At 36.1% G+C, this 15,562-nt stretch overlaps 1 protein-coding gene across 2 annotated transcripts in view; it reads left to right on the top strand.

Annotated features, from left to right (window-relative positions):
- Nucleotides 1-243: 243 nt before the first annotated feature.
- Nucleotides 244-15,562, top strand: part of ehd3 (EH-domain containing 3) — a 36,888-nt gene continuing 21,569 nt past the window's right edge. For both annotated transcript variants that reach the window (XM_041252736.1, XM_041252737.1), the window contains exons 1-3: nucleotides 244-1,021; nucleotides 2,469-2,645; nucleotides 11,511-11,608. In XM_041252736.1, the coding sequence (XP_041108670.1) occupies nucleotides 795-1,021; nucleotides 2,469-2,645; nucleotides 11,511-11,608 (502 nt within the window). In that variant the 5' untranslated portion in view covers nucleotides 244-794. The remainder of the gene's footprint in view (nucleotides 1,022-2,468; nucleotides 2,646-11,510; nucleotides 11,609-15,562) is intronic.

Raw genomic sequence — 15,562 nt, forward strand, 5'->3', positions numbered from 1 at the left:
AGTGTGTATATTAATATTTAGGCAGTACCGATTACAAAGGCTAGATGGAGCTAGATGCTAGACGCTAAGTAATCGTACCATGTTGATTCAATCTAGTCGTTTCCACGACCAGCTCAGCAGCCATTGCGATAAACCTCACCCAGCCAACATGGCGCCACCTTCAATGACTTCACTGGTCTAAAGCAATGGGGAGGAGCTTTGCCAAGAGTTGGGCATTTCCTGTCAGGTCAGTTTCCTGAAAGAGTGGTATTTAAATAAGCCGCAGTAAGGAGCCGCAGTACCTGTGGTCTACTGAGATTCTGTGCAGCGGTGGGACATCGTTTTAAAATCAATTTGCTGAAATACGTATAATTTTATATCCAATATTTTAGATCAAGAGAAGAAGTAATTAATTTGCCGCTTTAGTGTTTCAATGTAAGAGATAAAGTGATTTGTTTGTGTGGGTCCTCCACGTTATGAATGAAAAGCTTGCATTTTTATGTTTCAATTGATTTTTTTTTACTAATTTTCCTGACGACAGTGCAGAGGTCCATTTACTAAAGCTGAATGCATTTTTCAAGCTTTTTCTTTTAAGGCAAATAAAGGATTTTGGTTAACTGCGGAAAAGCCCTGCTTTCTCTCCTGCTAAGCGTCTCTACTGAAGCAAAACAAATAATTTTGTATATTTTACATGAAATATTGTAGTTTGGCCTCAAAAATAAAAGCAAAACACAAAAACCGTAGTACATAATTTTGTTTTTCATCAAGAGCATTTTTAAATCAAGTGAAAGGTATACACTAGATTACGCTGCACCATGTTCAGCTGGTTGGGTAATGATGACAGGAGGAAGAAGGATCCAGAGGTGTTCCAGACTGTCAGCGAGGGTCTTAAGAAGCTCTACAAGACCAAGCTGCTGCCCTTGGAGGAACATTACAAATTTCACGAGTTCCACTCGCCAGCCTTGGAAGATGCCGATTTTGACAACAAGCCCATGGTCCTGCTGGTTGGTCAGTACTCCACTGGAAAGACCACCTTCATTCGGTAATGTAATCATTGAGGATTACTAACGATTTTAAATAAAATACAATGTAATTAACCTTGAAGTTCACAACATGTAAACCAATTGTTAATCTTTAACAAATGACCTGCAGTAGACAACATTACAAGCTCCAGGTATAGTAGTATATTTCAAGGTTTAACACATTTTTTTTTTCAATATTAATTTATATTTTTGCTCAAAATCAATATGGATTCCACATTCAACCTGTTAGTTGCAGACTGAAGTCGAGTAATCCACGCAAAACAAGCACATTTGCTAGGTTAGCGCTCAGATAGCTGAAAATATTAGCCCCCAGATTTTGTGGTGGCATATTTCCCAAGAAAAGTTTAGGGCTTGAATCACATTCCAGACTCACCCACAGCATCAATTAACATGGAATTCAAGTAAATATAAAATATATGTGTTTTACTGTGTACAGTTACATTTATACAGTAGCACAGTTTTTTTTTGTCAAGTTTCCAAAAGACTATTTTAATATCTGCCTGTGTTTTGGAGTTAAACAGCTGACAAATAGCAAGTGTCTTTGCAAGTGTTACTCCATTCCCATTTAAATATTTATTTATGACTGTGGAAGATCTTAAGCAGCTCAGTGGTATTCATCTGTTTATTTTGCAAACAGTAGCAATAACATATGGAATAGTACACAGATTGTTATTGACTAGCCATAAACTGTTTCCAGTAATGTGTCATTTCAAATGCTTTAGCATGTAGGCCTATAGATTGATTAACTCACTAGCCTAATGTCTCATTTTCTGGAGAAAAAAAAAAAATAGTACATTTCTAATTCACCTTTTTATGTTTTGAGAAACAAAGAAAGCAGTTGTTTACCTATATGCATTGTTTAAAAATGCCCTACATTTCTCAAAGCAGAAAGTTATCTGAAATTACAGTATTTCTTGTGATTCCTGAATATTTTATTTAAATTACTATACATATCAAACTTTCACAACTGGCCATCTAATTTATAACTTCTTGAAGTGTGCAATACTGCTTTGAGCACTGCAATAAATTAATATGTCTGTTTCAAGTATCTTTTCTTAAAAGTTTGGTCATGGTGGAACATACTTTCAAAAACACAACTTTAGTACTGCATGTTATTTTACAGTTCCGCTAACAGTGCTAAAACTAAACTACATTGATATGGACAAACAGGTTGAAAGGTTGTTCTAACTTATTATAACCTAACTTATTTTAGTACTACACAAGAGGTTTAAAGGAATGTTGTGAAACATTGTGGCTGAATTGTAATAGAGCTCAAATTAACCCATCTATTCTCTTTCTGCAGTTGTCATTGTGCAGTAGAAAGCTTAACAAAACTTGCAGTTTAATAAAAGATTCAGAAAGAACTGTAGTCTCAGAAAAGTGCACCCTAGTTTTAAGTAGTCAAAGTGATTTTCGTTAAATACTGTACGCTTGTCTGATTAACAGGTACCTGTTGGAGCAGGAATTCCCTGGTATGAGAATTGGTCCAGAACCAACAACTGACTCCTTCATAGCAGTGATGCACGGTGATGTGGAGGGGATAGTCCCAGGAAATGCCTTGGTTGTGGACCCCAAAAAACCTTTCCGGAAGCTGAATGCATTTGGCAATGCTTTTCTTAACAGGTCAGTTTAACATAATTAGTTTCTCTTCTTTCTGCACTGCATCTCAGTGTTGTTTAATTTTCAACTAAAATAAAATTAATTGGTTACTTGGTGTCGTGGATGTGACTTGCATTACTATGCAAGTCCCATGGGCATGATCCTGCTTCAATTTTAAATTGCATAATCAACGACAGAACAGATTCTGATTTAATGGAACAATGCAGGACCTTTGTGAAGCCGAAGTTCCTCAGCAGTGAAGAGGTGGATTCTTGAGTTAATCTTGGTCATAGTGGGATGCGCTTGGTAGAACACTTACCAAATTTCCCAACAGCAACTGCCAATATCCACTGTTGGTTTTAAAATAAAGTAATAGCATTAAAATGATTGGCTGTAGGTAGGCTCATGTGACGGATGCAGCCTTACGCTAAATTAATGAATGATTCTGAACTTGTAGGTGCAAATATGTTGAGTTATGATTTTTCTCTAACTCTGTCTGTATATCTGGCTTTGAACTTGCTTTGAACTTGTCTGTTGAATCCGTGTCGATGTTGAAACACCTACCTTATTGCATTCAAGTCATGTGCCAATATGATCTTTAAACTCTGCCACCTCACCCACTCTCTTCAAGCAAGGTTGAAGCGTTTGAAGCAATTCTTTAATGTAAAACTAGTAAGAAACAAGTTTGATATTTAGGTCAAAGCAGTTAACATTCTCTGTTGTTTCTTGTTAGTTTTACAGAACTTTTTTGTTTTTATCTTGTCCAAAAAATTGACGATTAAAAACAAACAGCTGCAAATAGAGCGAAAAAGTACAAATAAAGTTGAAAAACGACAAACAAGCAGCTGTCAAGTGAGAAAGTTAAGGCATACAGAACAGTCTGTACCTAGCAAATCTGCTGTTGCAATTATTTCTGCTGATTATCAAGTACTGTACAGTAACTTAATTTTCAGAAGATGTTTAAAGCCACAAAAACTAATAGTTATGTTTGTTCTTTAAATCCTCAGGGCCAGAATTGTTCTAAACTATATACATTAGGAAATTGCAAAACTATTGCACCTGCTTAAATTAGAAATAAGAGTCTGTGGCTATGTTTTGTGTAATTATGTTTGTTTCACTTTCCCCTTGGCTCAGTGCTAGCAACTCAGCATAAGCAGCACAGCTGCTTACAAATATATACAATATCTGTACACAAAAAGGTAGGGAGGTGGTGGGTAGATTACAAAAAAAAGTTACTGTATGTAGTTATTTTTTATTTTTCCCCCCACTGGTTCAAGGTCAGACTAGGTTAAATTTGAACTCCGTGAAATCAGGTTGTTGTGGTTGAATCCTTTAGTAGGCTGTTCCAATTATAATGCTTCAACTAACCTTCACAATACAGTAGAATGAGGGTTTGTTAAGTGTACTATAGTTGTGGAATGTTATTGTATGTGTTTTAAATGCCTAATTTTAGTTTACAATAGCACATGCTGTGACTTCTCTGGAATGCTAAATGTTATTTATTAATTTCCCAAAAAGGGTCAGAAGTACAAAAAAAGTGAATTGGGGCTACATACTCTATTGTGTAGTGTTACTATTCTTCCGATGAAACGCGGAGGTTATGCACCAGATTGACTACTTAAAATACCATATTCCTTTGAATTTAAGATGCACCTTTTGAACTATTTTTTCCTTCTCAAATAACCTTTATATTAAATTTAAATGACAATATGGTGATGTGTGTATTAAAATCGCCAAAGACATGACTACTCGAGTGCACAAGCAGCAATGTGACTTACTGCCGAGAAAAGACTAACCAAATCATTACTGCCTGATCTCAAATCATCCATGAAATATAGGCAGCCATTTTCAAAGAAGCAGAACAAATACGGATGTTATAATTTCACAGGGAAACTAAGACCTCTCGTGGGTTCGAATGGAAGCCTTGTTCCAACCAGTATTTAATTGTTTTTGAACCTCAGCGTGCAATTAAATATTTTATAGACCTGGTTGGAACATGGGGAGCAGAACAACAGGACAAGAGTTGCATTTATCATCATTAATGTTGTAACGTTTAAGGATAAAAAGTAGCAGGTTTAAGTGTGGTTTAGCTGTACTGTTGTCTATATGCTGCTCTGTAGTAACATGCTCTTCATTTGATTGATTGCTTTCCATTAAGCTGGAAGGCTGATGTCGCAGTATATGAGTGTTCCCTGAACATGCTATGCATTCTTAAAATTCTTTTACTAATGAATTTTCCAAATGTCCTTGAATTACTAGTTGCTGACTAGATGAAAAGTATAATATAATATTGCCTGCTAAAGCATGTGCTTTTATTTAGCCAGCAAAGGATTTAGCAGCTGGTTAGGCTCAGGAATGTATTCGGACAGGAGTGCAGTGAAATATGTCATACAGTGTGATGCAGTGTACAGATGGTTCTAATAAAATTATGGGGCTGAACAGCTTTCAGAGCACATCAGCTTTAAGAAGCCAAACACTTCACATGCTTCTGACACTTTTGTTAAGTTGGCTGTATGAGGATCATCAATGTACTGAAGCAGAGGCGTCCGGGTTTGAAAATCCTGAAAGTGAGAGGAGACCTACTGTATATTTTTTTCTTTTATTACAAAAAGTGCTGTCAAAACAAGAATGTTGTCAACCAAAAAAATAGTAACTTTTACCAATAAAAATACAAGTCGCTTTACGATACCATCTGGTAATCCCGCTCTATATCAGACCTCAACAAGAACAGTGCTACTTCAAATATATCTGACTTTTATATTTAACAATGAAAATTAGCTCCTAGCTAAATCTGGGTGCAATACATCTTATGACATGTCATAAATGTTAGAAATTGTATGTTCACCCTGTTAAATAAATACATAAATACACTTCCAACAGTACAAGTTATTTGGTTATAAAACCTTTGTAAAGTTCTCATAAGCACAACTCTGTTTAAATGACTCCATTATTAAAATATTTCTCCATGACTAAGGTCAAGGTTGAAATAAAAGTGAACCATTTCTGGCAGATCTGCCTTTCCAATTTAGCTGCCTGTCAAGATGTAACCAGTAGCAATGGAACAGCCTAATAAATTATTTCACTAGTTTATTATTATTATTATTATTATTATTATTATTATTATTATTATTATTATTATACTTTAAATATCACAGCACTTTTTTTGTGAGCCCACTTTCTGTATAACAAAAAAAAATAATAATTCCCTCAGATTTTGTTTTTTGTGACAGCACATTTTTTTCTTTCGGGGGCAGCAATGCGATTCTGTAGCTATGATATTCTTTCATCAGTACTGAGAAAAATACCGGCTTGTTCTGGTATTTGAGAAAAGTATAACCCAAACAGGAAATGGCGCTGACATGTACCAGTGTATACTTGACATTTAAATGCAAATTCAAATTCTAATAGCGCATTTACTGTAGGAATTGTTTTGTGAAAATAATAACAGATTTTACTGCTGCAGATGCAGATTTTCTAATTTACAGAAATGGACGACTTGGAAACAATTTAATGCAGCCCCCAATATACTCAGTATATTTTTACATTTTACATCTACCATTAAAACTGTATAAACCATCTTGTCATGTTTTACTGTTACTGTATGACGCTAAATATTACTAGTTTTAAACACTTACAATCTTAATTTTCTTTAAAAAAAAAATGAAATCTTACTAGGAAAAAGGAAGTCACTGGCCAACAAAATAAACGTAGATTGCTTCAACGAGAAGGAACGTGTCCTGCAGTCGCCTATGCAATGTAATCGACAACAGTCGGCAAAAAAATAAAAGAAATCTCATTAAATGAGGTCAGATTTTATGAGATTGTATATTTGTAACATAATCACTCTTTCCAGGTGGAGTCTGTATTGTTTGTGCTGTCAGTAATAAGAAACTGGATCATGCAAATGTATCTGGGAGCCCATCCAGGCATTATCGGAGCTGGAAGGATCATTGTAATGAGATTTTTGAGATCATTGCATCTTCTGGGAGTCCAGAAGCTACTGTACTACGACAGTTTGTGGTAGTGGCTGTTTTAAAAATATCTGGTTAAGCTATGCAGCAACAGTTGCTGGAATTTCTATCTCCAGAAATTTGCTCCTGTAACTCTGCTCAAGTAGTTTGGCTCCCGCGCGGGGCTGTACGCCCGGTGCGACCACAGCAGTTGTTCGTGCAAGCGCCAGTTTTGCTTTATGCACATGTGTACAACCAGTGATTTCACAACCTCAAAAACTGATTCGAAATTAAGTTTGCCAGCTACCGTACAAACAACTCCTCATCTGAATAACAAAAACAAGGTTTTACAGATTAGTTTTGAACCCAGAAATATTGTATAAAGCCAAAACAAAAAGTCAATGTAGCAGTTTCTTTTTAGTTTCTCATCCCATATCCAGGAAGTCTCGTCCAGCTTTTATTTTATGTACAGTATTGCAAGATCTAAAAATTACGATTCCTAAGAGTCTCCAGATAGTAACAGAAATAAATATGTAGTAGTATATAGTAATGCAAGCACTTTTTTTTTAATGTACGCATTTTTTCATAGTACAGTACAACGTCGCATATCCGAACCCCTGTGGACTGGAGTAGGCGGATCTGTGAAAAAGTCGGATTTGCGAAAATCTATCGAATAAGCATTTACACATCCATAAATAGGTTAGTGAACAAAAACAACACGCAAACTGCTTTAAACATGGGGAAATGATTTGCTTTAAAGGTAAGCAAAAGTAAAAAAGATTAGTCTACAAATACAGTGCTGCTATGTGATTTGCTATAAGCCATCTTCACGCAAAGCTTTAAAAAAAAAAAAAAAAACGGTAAATGTACAGTAACCTGCAACTGATGGCTCTTTCTTAACTCTAGAAGTCCTAGTCTATAACGCTTTCTGTTTGTATCGCGGAAGCTGCATTTACTGCCTATGCCATTAGTAGCCCACTTGTAATATTTATTTAGCGAAGCGGTTCATTGATCAGGGCGGTTATGTGACGGTCAGATATGCGACGTTCCAGTTTACTATAATCGTATAGCTGTTATGTAGTAATGTCTTTTTTTTGTTCAATATTTAAACCGACACGTTATAACAAAACACATTTTCTGTGATGTGCTATGGGAACATACTGAATTACTATATGTAAGAATATATAGCAGGCACTGTAGTCCAGTGGTGAAAGTCCAGGGCTTGTAATCAGAAGGTCACTATTTCAAATCCCACCACTACCACTGACCACTGTATGACACATACTGTGGATGATGTTAAATCAATGTCCTATTGTAAGTGACTCTACATATAATGCATAGTTCACAGCCTACCTCTGTATAGTGCTTTGTGAAAGGTGCTATATAAAAAAAAAAAAAAGATAATATTATTAGTCTTATCATTTTTTTTCCATAATAATATATCAGACTAAGGATGCAAAGGTTATGATTTTCAGAAACCAAAATTTGCATAAAATTCCAAAAGTAGCAATTGTGTTGAGGACTGCCTATAGCATCGATTGACAAGTGGGAATCCCATGAGTGTTCTTCGGTGGTTTAATTTGGGGTTATGTCTCATGTGGGTGAGATAAGGGAATGATTATATAAGGTAGCATGGGGTTAGCCTGAGCAGAGCTGAGCTAGTTTCAAGCTTCCATTACACTGCTAGAGTGGGCCGGTACAATATGTTAAATTACTCTGTATAGGCCTAGACCTAATAACAAATTAAATAATGATGCTAAAATGACTAAAACAGCCACATGCAAAAGTATTGAAAGAAAATAAATTGTCAGTTGAGGTCCTGAACCATTGTGAAACTGGGTGAAGCTACAAAACAAACTCAGTGGATGTGCAGACAAATATCTGGAAGCAGAATTAAATGCTTCTATGAGCAGATCATTTTATTTTTATTAGGTTGCTTCATTTACTGTGTATGTATTACAGTTAGTTTTATTTGTCTGATTACTTTGTTGCTGCATTATATCGACATATTGATTGAATTCAAGTGTAAGTGTCTTACCCACAGAGTCATATACTGTATGAGCTGCAGTTCTACTCGGATGTGATTTGCCACTTATCTGACTGCGGCAACAATGGCGGGAACCAAGAAAATAAATAAATAAATGTAATATCTAAAGCTGCAACCACACTGGACAGAGCGACGCGAGCGAAGTTGCCAAATGTCAATCCACACTTGGAAACGATCCAAAAGACTGGAAATAAATACATGACCCCGCCCATGCATTCCTATTGTATTGGACAGACTAGAGAGGGGCTGTCCCATTACAAAACGGGTCTTGTTTTAATAAAAGGTTACCACCCTGACCTACGGCAACTCCGTTGTAAAATAAAGGTTGTATTTGTAAAATCTGTAGATGAGTCAGAAGACAGCTGGACAACTGTAATGTAATTGAACTGATGTTTTCAACAAAATTATGTGATTCTTATACATTTATATAACATACTGCAATCTCAATTGTTTCTTTACAAATACCTTCTTTGATCCTTTTTGTTTATTAACTTTAAGTATTTTAAAGTGCAACATTATTAATAATAATAATAATAATATAATAATAATAATAATAATAATAATAATATTATTTGTTGTTAAGCACTACATAATCACCATCTTCTTTATTAATATTATTAAAATCTGTGTTGTGTAGGTCACCACTTTGTATTATTATTTACTTTTATTTTGTTTTTCTTTTTAAAACAGTCCGGTGAACTTGACAGAAAATGCTTTATAAATATGGTTTATAAACTTTAAAGCTACGTATGAACTTGGTAATGTTGGGATGGGTAACACAGAATACTGGTATTGCTGGCTTTGTTTTATAACATATATAATAGTAAGACCTTGATAATATTTTTGTTTTTGGTGAATCTCCAATCGTATATAACGACCTTCTTCTTTTCACAGATTTGTGACACAGAACAATATAGTGAACAAAACGTTGTCTATCATAAAAACAAACCAAAAGCTTACATAATTGAAAAGAAAATGACTCTGTGCTGCTAAATGCACCACCTGCAGTCCACCCAGGCGTTGTCTTTCTTCTGGATGTCTTTGTAGTTGTTCAATTTGCAATCATGTAATAATGGATACTGTTGCCCCTCATAAATTAACTTTTCGTCATTCATGAGCTGGTTTTGAGGTGTGCGTTTGACGTGTGTCAATGGTGTTGAACTTGCTTCTGATTGGTCAGTTTCATTCCAGTCTTGTGACAGACCCCCCTTAAACTCTACAGGTGCTAAAAAAAAAAAAAAAAAAAAAAAAAAAAAAAAAGTTTAACATAAATGTTGGTACTGCTACTATATACTTATTTTTGCAAAACTATTTCTGTAATTTGCACATAAGAAAAAAAAAAAAAGTGTAGAGCCCTGCCACAAGAAATCAACAACAATTAGGTTGTGGACTTTGACTAACTTTTAGTGACCATTATCGACCAGGTAATTACTGAAATATAAAAAAAAAAAAAAAAAAAAAAAAAAAAAACTCTAATCATGAAGTAGTATTTGAACGTTGGTAATTTCAGAACTCCACTAAATTCCTGGTGTTGGTCACACCACAGTCGAAACCTGACCTTTCAGCTTGTATAAAAACCTTTAAAATAACAACCTTTAATAAAAAATAAAACTTGCAAGTACCTCATTTTTCAATGTGAAAACATTGGTGTAGTCCATCTATAGTATAGATTTGTTGTTTTCTGATATTACCTTGGTTGGCAAAAAAAATTATCACAATCCTGCAGTGTGTAGCTCCCTGCATTTGATTATTATTATTTTTTTTTTTAATTGTTTCGCACAAGTAATACAGCTTGCAGTCATATACAGTGGCTCTCAAAAGTATTCACCCCCCCTTGGACTTTTCCACATTTTATTGTGTTGCAACATGGAATCAAAATGGATTTCATTAGGAGTTTTTGCCAGTGATCAACACAAAAAAGTCTGTAATGTCAAAGTGAAAAATACAATCTACAAATTGTTCTAAATTTAATTACAAATATAAAACAGAAAATAATTGATTGCATAAGTATTCACCCCCTTTGCTATGACACACCTAAATAAGCTCTGGTGCAACGAATTGTCTTTAGAAGTCACATAATTTAGTTGAATGTCCACCTGTGTGCAATTTAGATGTTTTACATGATTTCAGGTTAAATACACTTGTCTCTCGGAGGTCCCACAGTTGGTTAGTACGTTTCCTAACAAAAACTACATCATGAAGATGAAAGAATATTCAAAGCAAATCCGGAATAAGGTTCTTCAAAAGCACCAATCAGGGGTAGGATATAAGAACATTTCCATGGCATTGAATAGTCCATTATTAAGAAATGGAGAGAATATGGCACAACTGTGAATCTGCCTAGAACAGGCCATCCTCAAAAACTGAGTATCCGGGCGAGAAGGGCACTAGTCAGGGAGGCTACCAAGAGGCCTATGACAACTCTAAAGGAGTTACAGCCTTCCACGGCTAAGCTAAGACAATATGCATATGGCAACAATAGCCTGGGTACTTCATAAAACTGGCCTTTATGGGAGGGTGGCAAAATCAAAGCAATTGTTGAAAAAACTCACATCAAATCTCAGCTACAGTTTGCCAGAAGGCATGTGGGAGACTCTGAGACCAAATGGAAGAAGATTCTATGGTCTGACACCAAAATAGAGCTTTTTTGGCTCAACGCTAAGCGATATGTTTGGCTCAAGCCTAACACCGCTCATCATCCTGAGAAACACCATCCCTGCCGTGAAACATGGTGGTGGCAGCATCATGCTATGGGGATGCTTCTCTGTGTTTGTTATAAGTGGATTATTACAGTATTATGCCTAATCATAAACTATCCCCTTTTAATGGGTATAACCTCAAAATGTTTGCATGTTGTGCACTTACTTAAGCAAAGTTGTTTGTGTCTTATAGGTTTGTGTGTGCCCAGCTCCCAAACCCAGTGCTGGAGAGCATCAGTATCATTGACACACCAGGTATCCTGTCCGGGGAGAAACAGAGGATCAGCAGAGGTACATTTCTTTCCACTTATGGGGAAAAAAATCTAGTACTGGGTTATTTTGTGGCCCTGGCATATAGCATCAAAAATTATTTGGTGCAACTGTGGAATGGGAAGCCTGCAGACAAACTGTTTTTTCTTAAGGTAGTCGCCATAAAGTCACAAGGTACAAGCAGACCCAGGAACAGGGTATTCCTGTTGTAACTTTTTCTTTTTCACATAGTGTTCTTGAGCAGATTTTTTACTCATTCTATAGCCTCTGTCGTGCTATTCTAGCAACATTCATGTATGAGAAACTTAAGTCAAAAAGAAATGTTTGTTGAATTCCAAGTTGAAAAGTAGTGTTTGTTTCTGAAAAATAAATATCAATATATTCCTACGAGATGTTGGATAGTCTCACCCTTAATAATATCTAACAAAGAAATGGGGTCCATTATGTGCACTACTTTTAAATGTTAGGAAAAGGCTGTGTGTTGGTATATAATGCTATATATTAGACCTGTTTGTTACCAGAGATACCAGCTGCTGGCAGATCTGTCTAATCCACACTGACCTGTTACATATCAAGGAGTTGCCAGGCAGCAACACAGGATATCAAGAGCACTAATACCCCGTTTATACTAGCCACTTTTAAGGCGGCTATGAGACATTTTAGGGTTTTTCTTTTTTTGTTTTGGTAGTGAGAACGCAGCTGTCCCTGAGATGCGTCACGTTTGCCACGTACAGCCGTGGGTGTGTCTGATTAATTTAGAAGCTGCACCAGGAACGTAATATTGCAGAGGAAAAATAAAACGACGTAAAATGAAATTGAATACCCAAGCGCAAGGCAGGCATTTTATGTAGTACTCTAATCCTGCAAGGACATCAGGCCCCCGCAGCAGGCAGATATGACACCCAGAGTCAAAACATTTAGGAGGAGAGCAAAACAAGTTCTGTGCCAAAATTCTATCTGTACTGTAGCTCTTTGCATACGAGACCAGACGCCTGCCTCAGGGACCTCCTTCTGATGCACTACTTGTAACAGAGAAGTGTTAGTTGTTTATTCATCTTGTTCTCAGCAATCCACAATCTACTAATCTCCAACTACTTAATGAACATCACTGCATTGTATTTATTGTACTAAATGGTCAATTTGGAAATTTGTTCACAGTACAAGGAATCGCAATGAAATTAAATTAATGTGTACCATCTATATTTATTTAAAATGCATCAGTCTAGTATTTGTCAACTTGATTCAGTTTCTTATAGTTTTATCTCATAAATGCAGTCAATAATAATCCAATGTGTTCCAAACCTTACATGTTGATTTCTTGGGAAGTGAAGTTATTTATATTTGATTGTCTACCTATATTTTGAACAGGTTTTTCTTGTAATAATCTCTTCAGCAAACACTTAGTGACCATACAGCCCATAACCACTATTTAAGACGATTGTTCCATTTACTTTGGGATGTCGGCAGTTCATGTAGTTAGTTGGCTGTTGCTGCAAAGTCTCTACATGCATTGAAACCAAATGAAATAATACTGTGTGTTCTCTCTTTCTCATATATACCACTCAAAAGTTTGAGTACACTGGGTTTTTCATGATTATCTATGCTTTTAACTGTATAAACATGTCTATAAACACTTACTATTTCATTATCTGATATGTGTACTTATATAAGCTGATAATCATAAGTGAATTGCAATAAAAATTAATTTAATTCAAAATGTAAATCTTGTCAATTTCAATGAAATGTTCACCCAAAGCAAGGGGATTTCAGTCTGAAGCCCAAGTCAGTTAAAAGTCTGAAATGTGTATAACACGGTGTTAGAACACTGGCCTAAGTATAAAAGTCATTGTTAGATGTTCTCTGACTTAACTTGCATGTTACCTAATTAACCCTTTGTCACCAATTATTGTTAACAGGTGAGGGTCCATGATTACTGTAAATATAGGTAGTGTAGGCACAAGTTGGTCATTCCTGAATGCAAGGTAGCAGAAAATGGCAAGATAAATGTAAGGGAGCAGAAAATGGCAAAATACGCTCAGTTAAGCAAAGAAAAAAGTCTGTAATTACTTTAAGAAATGAAGGTCAATATTTAAGACAAATCGCAAGAACTTTGCAAGTGTCTAACTGCTGTGGCCAAGACCATCAAACGATTTGAAAAAACTGGCACTCATGAGGACCGAACAAGGTCAGGCAGGCCAAGGGTGACCTCAGAATTAGTTCATTCAAGTTCATTCGAGTCACAAGTCTGCGAAACCAGCGATTAACTGCCCCTGAAATACAAACTCGGCTAAATGCAACTAGAAGTACAGATGTTTCAACATCAACTGTTCAGAGGAGATTGCGTGAAGCTGGCCTAACTGGAAAAATTGTTGCAAAGAAGAGTGCAGAATAAAATGAAGAGACTTCTCTGGGCCAAAAAACACAGAAACTGGACATTTGAGGAGTGGAATTTGATCTTATGGACCGATGATTCAAAATTTGAAATATTTAGGAGGCAGTGTCATGGTCTGGGGTTGCTTTGCTGGTGATAGAGTTGGTGATCTTCACCAAGTCCATGGCAAGCTCAACCAGCATGGCTATCATAGCATACTTCAGAGGCATGCCATTCCATCAGGATTACAGCTAGTTGGGCAGTCCTTCATTCTTCAGCAAGATAATGACCCGAAACACACCTCAAAGTTGTGCAAGAACTACCTGGCGAAGAAGGAAAGTGAAGGAAAACTCAATCTAATGACCTGGCCTGCCCAGTCTCCAGACCTCAATCCCACAGAACTTGTATGGGACGAACTGGACAGAAGAGTCAAAGCAAAGCTATCCACAAGTGCCCTACACCTCTGGGAATTGCTGCAGAAGAGCTGGGAAGACATGCCGGGTGATTTCCTGCTGAAACTTGTTAACCGAATGCCTCGTGTTTGTGAGGCTGTTGTTGAGGCAAAGGGTGGCTATTTTGAGGAATCCAAGATTTAGAGACAACTTTCAATGTTTTTGAACATTGCTTTGATACTCCTTTTGTTTTGTATATTGTAACATGTTTTCATTTTCAAGTATTTACAGAAATGTATATGACATAAAACATTGTCAATTATGAAAAAAACCTAGTTTCCAGCAAGTGTACTCAAACTTTTGACGAGAGAGAGAGAGAGTGTCCAAAGTTTACATAACCCAATGGAAATGTATAATTTCTCGAACTAAATTTTCGGAAAAATCTTTTATAGCAAAAGTTTTACTTTTGTGGAGAGGAAAAACAGTTACAAGAAATAGATGTCTACAGTAATTTATTTCATCAATTTTTTTTGCAAAACTCCAAAACTGCTCATTCAGAAGTATTCATACCCTGACAAGGAAAATAAAATTAATAGCTAGTTGAGGCATCTTTAGCAATAATAACTGCTTTTAAATGGTTAGGATATTTGTCAATGAATGTTTGGCATAATTCTTTAGTGATTTTTTTTTTGACCATTCTTCAACACAAATTCCGAGGACTTCTCTTGTGCACAGCCTTCTTCACCTCATACTAAAGATTCTCAGTCAGATTTAGATTGGGACTTTGACTGGGCCATTCCAGAACCTTGATTTTATTCTTCAACCATTCTGAAGTAGATTTCTAATTTGTGCTTTGGATCGTTGTTGTGTAGAGGAGGGTTTCAGATGATTGGCCAGTATCTTTTGGCATGCTATAGAATCCATTTTACCGTGTACTGGAACTAAATTTCCTGTACCATTAGAGGGAAAACAGTCCCATAGAAGAGTATTACTACCTCCGCACTTGACAGTATGTTCTTTTCTTTGTACTCCTCACCAGACTTTCTCCAAACATAACGACTGTTAGCGGGACCAAATTGATTTGATTTTGTTTCTTGATTTTTGTTTCATCACTCCACAAAACCTTTGGCCAGAACTCATATACATAATTCAAATGGTGTTTTGCAAACTTTAAGTGATTTTGTCCTTGTGAGGTTTTTCTAAGAGTGGCTT

This window comes from Polyodon spathula, chromosome 6, assembly GCF_017654505.1.
Source record: "Polyodon spathula isolate WHYD16114869_AA chromosome 6, ASM1765450v1, whole genome shotgun sequence".
Classification (NCBI taxonomy): Eukaryota; Metazoa; Chordata; class Actinopteri; order Acipenseriformes; family Polyodontidae; genus Polyodon; species Polyodon spathula.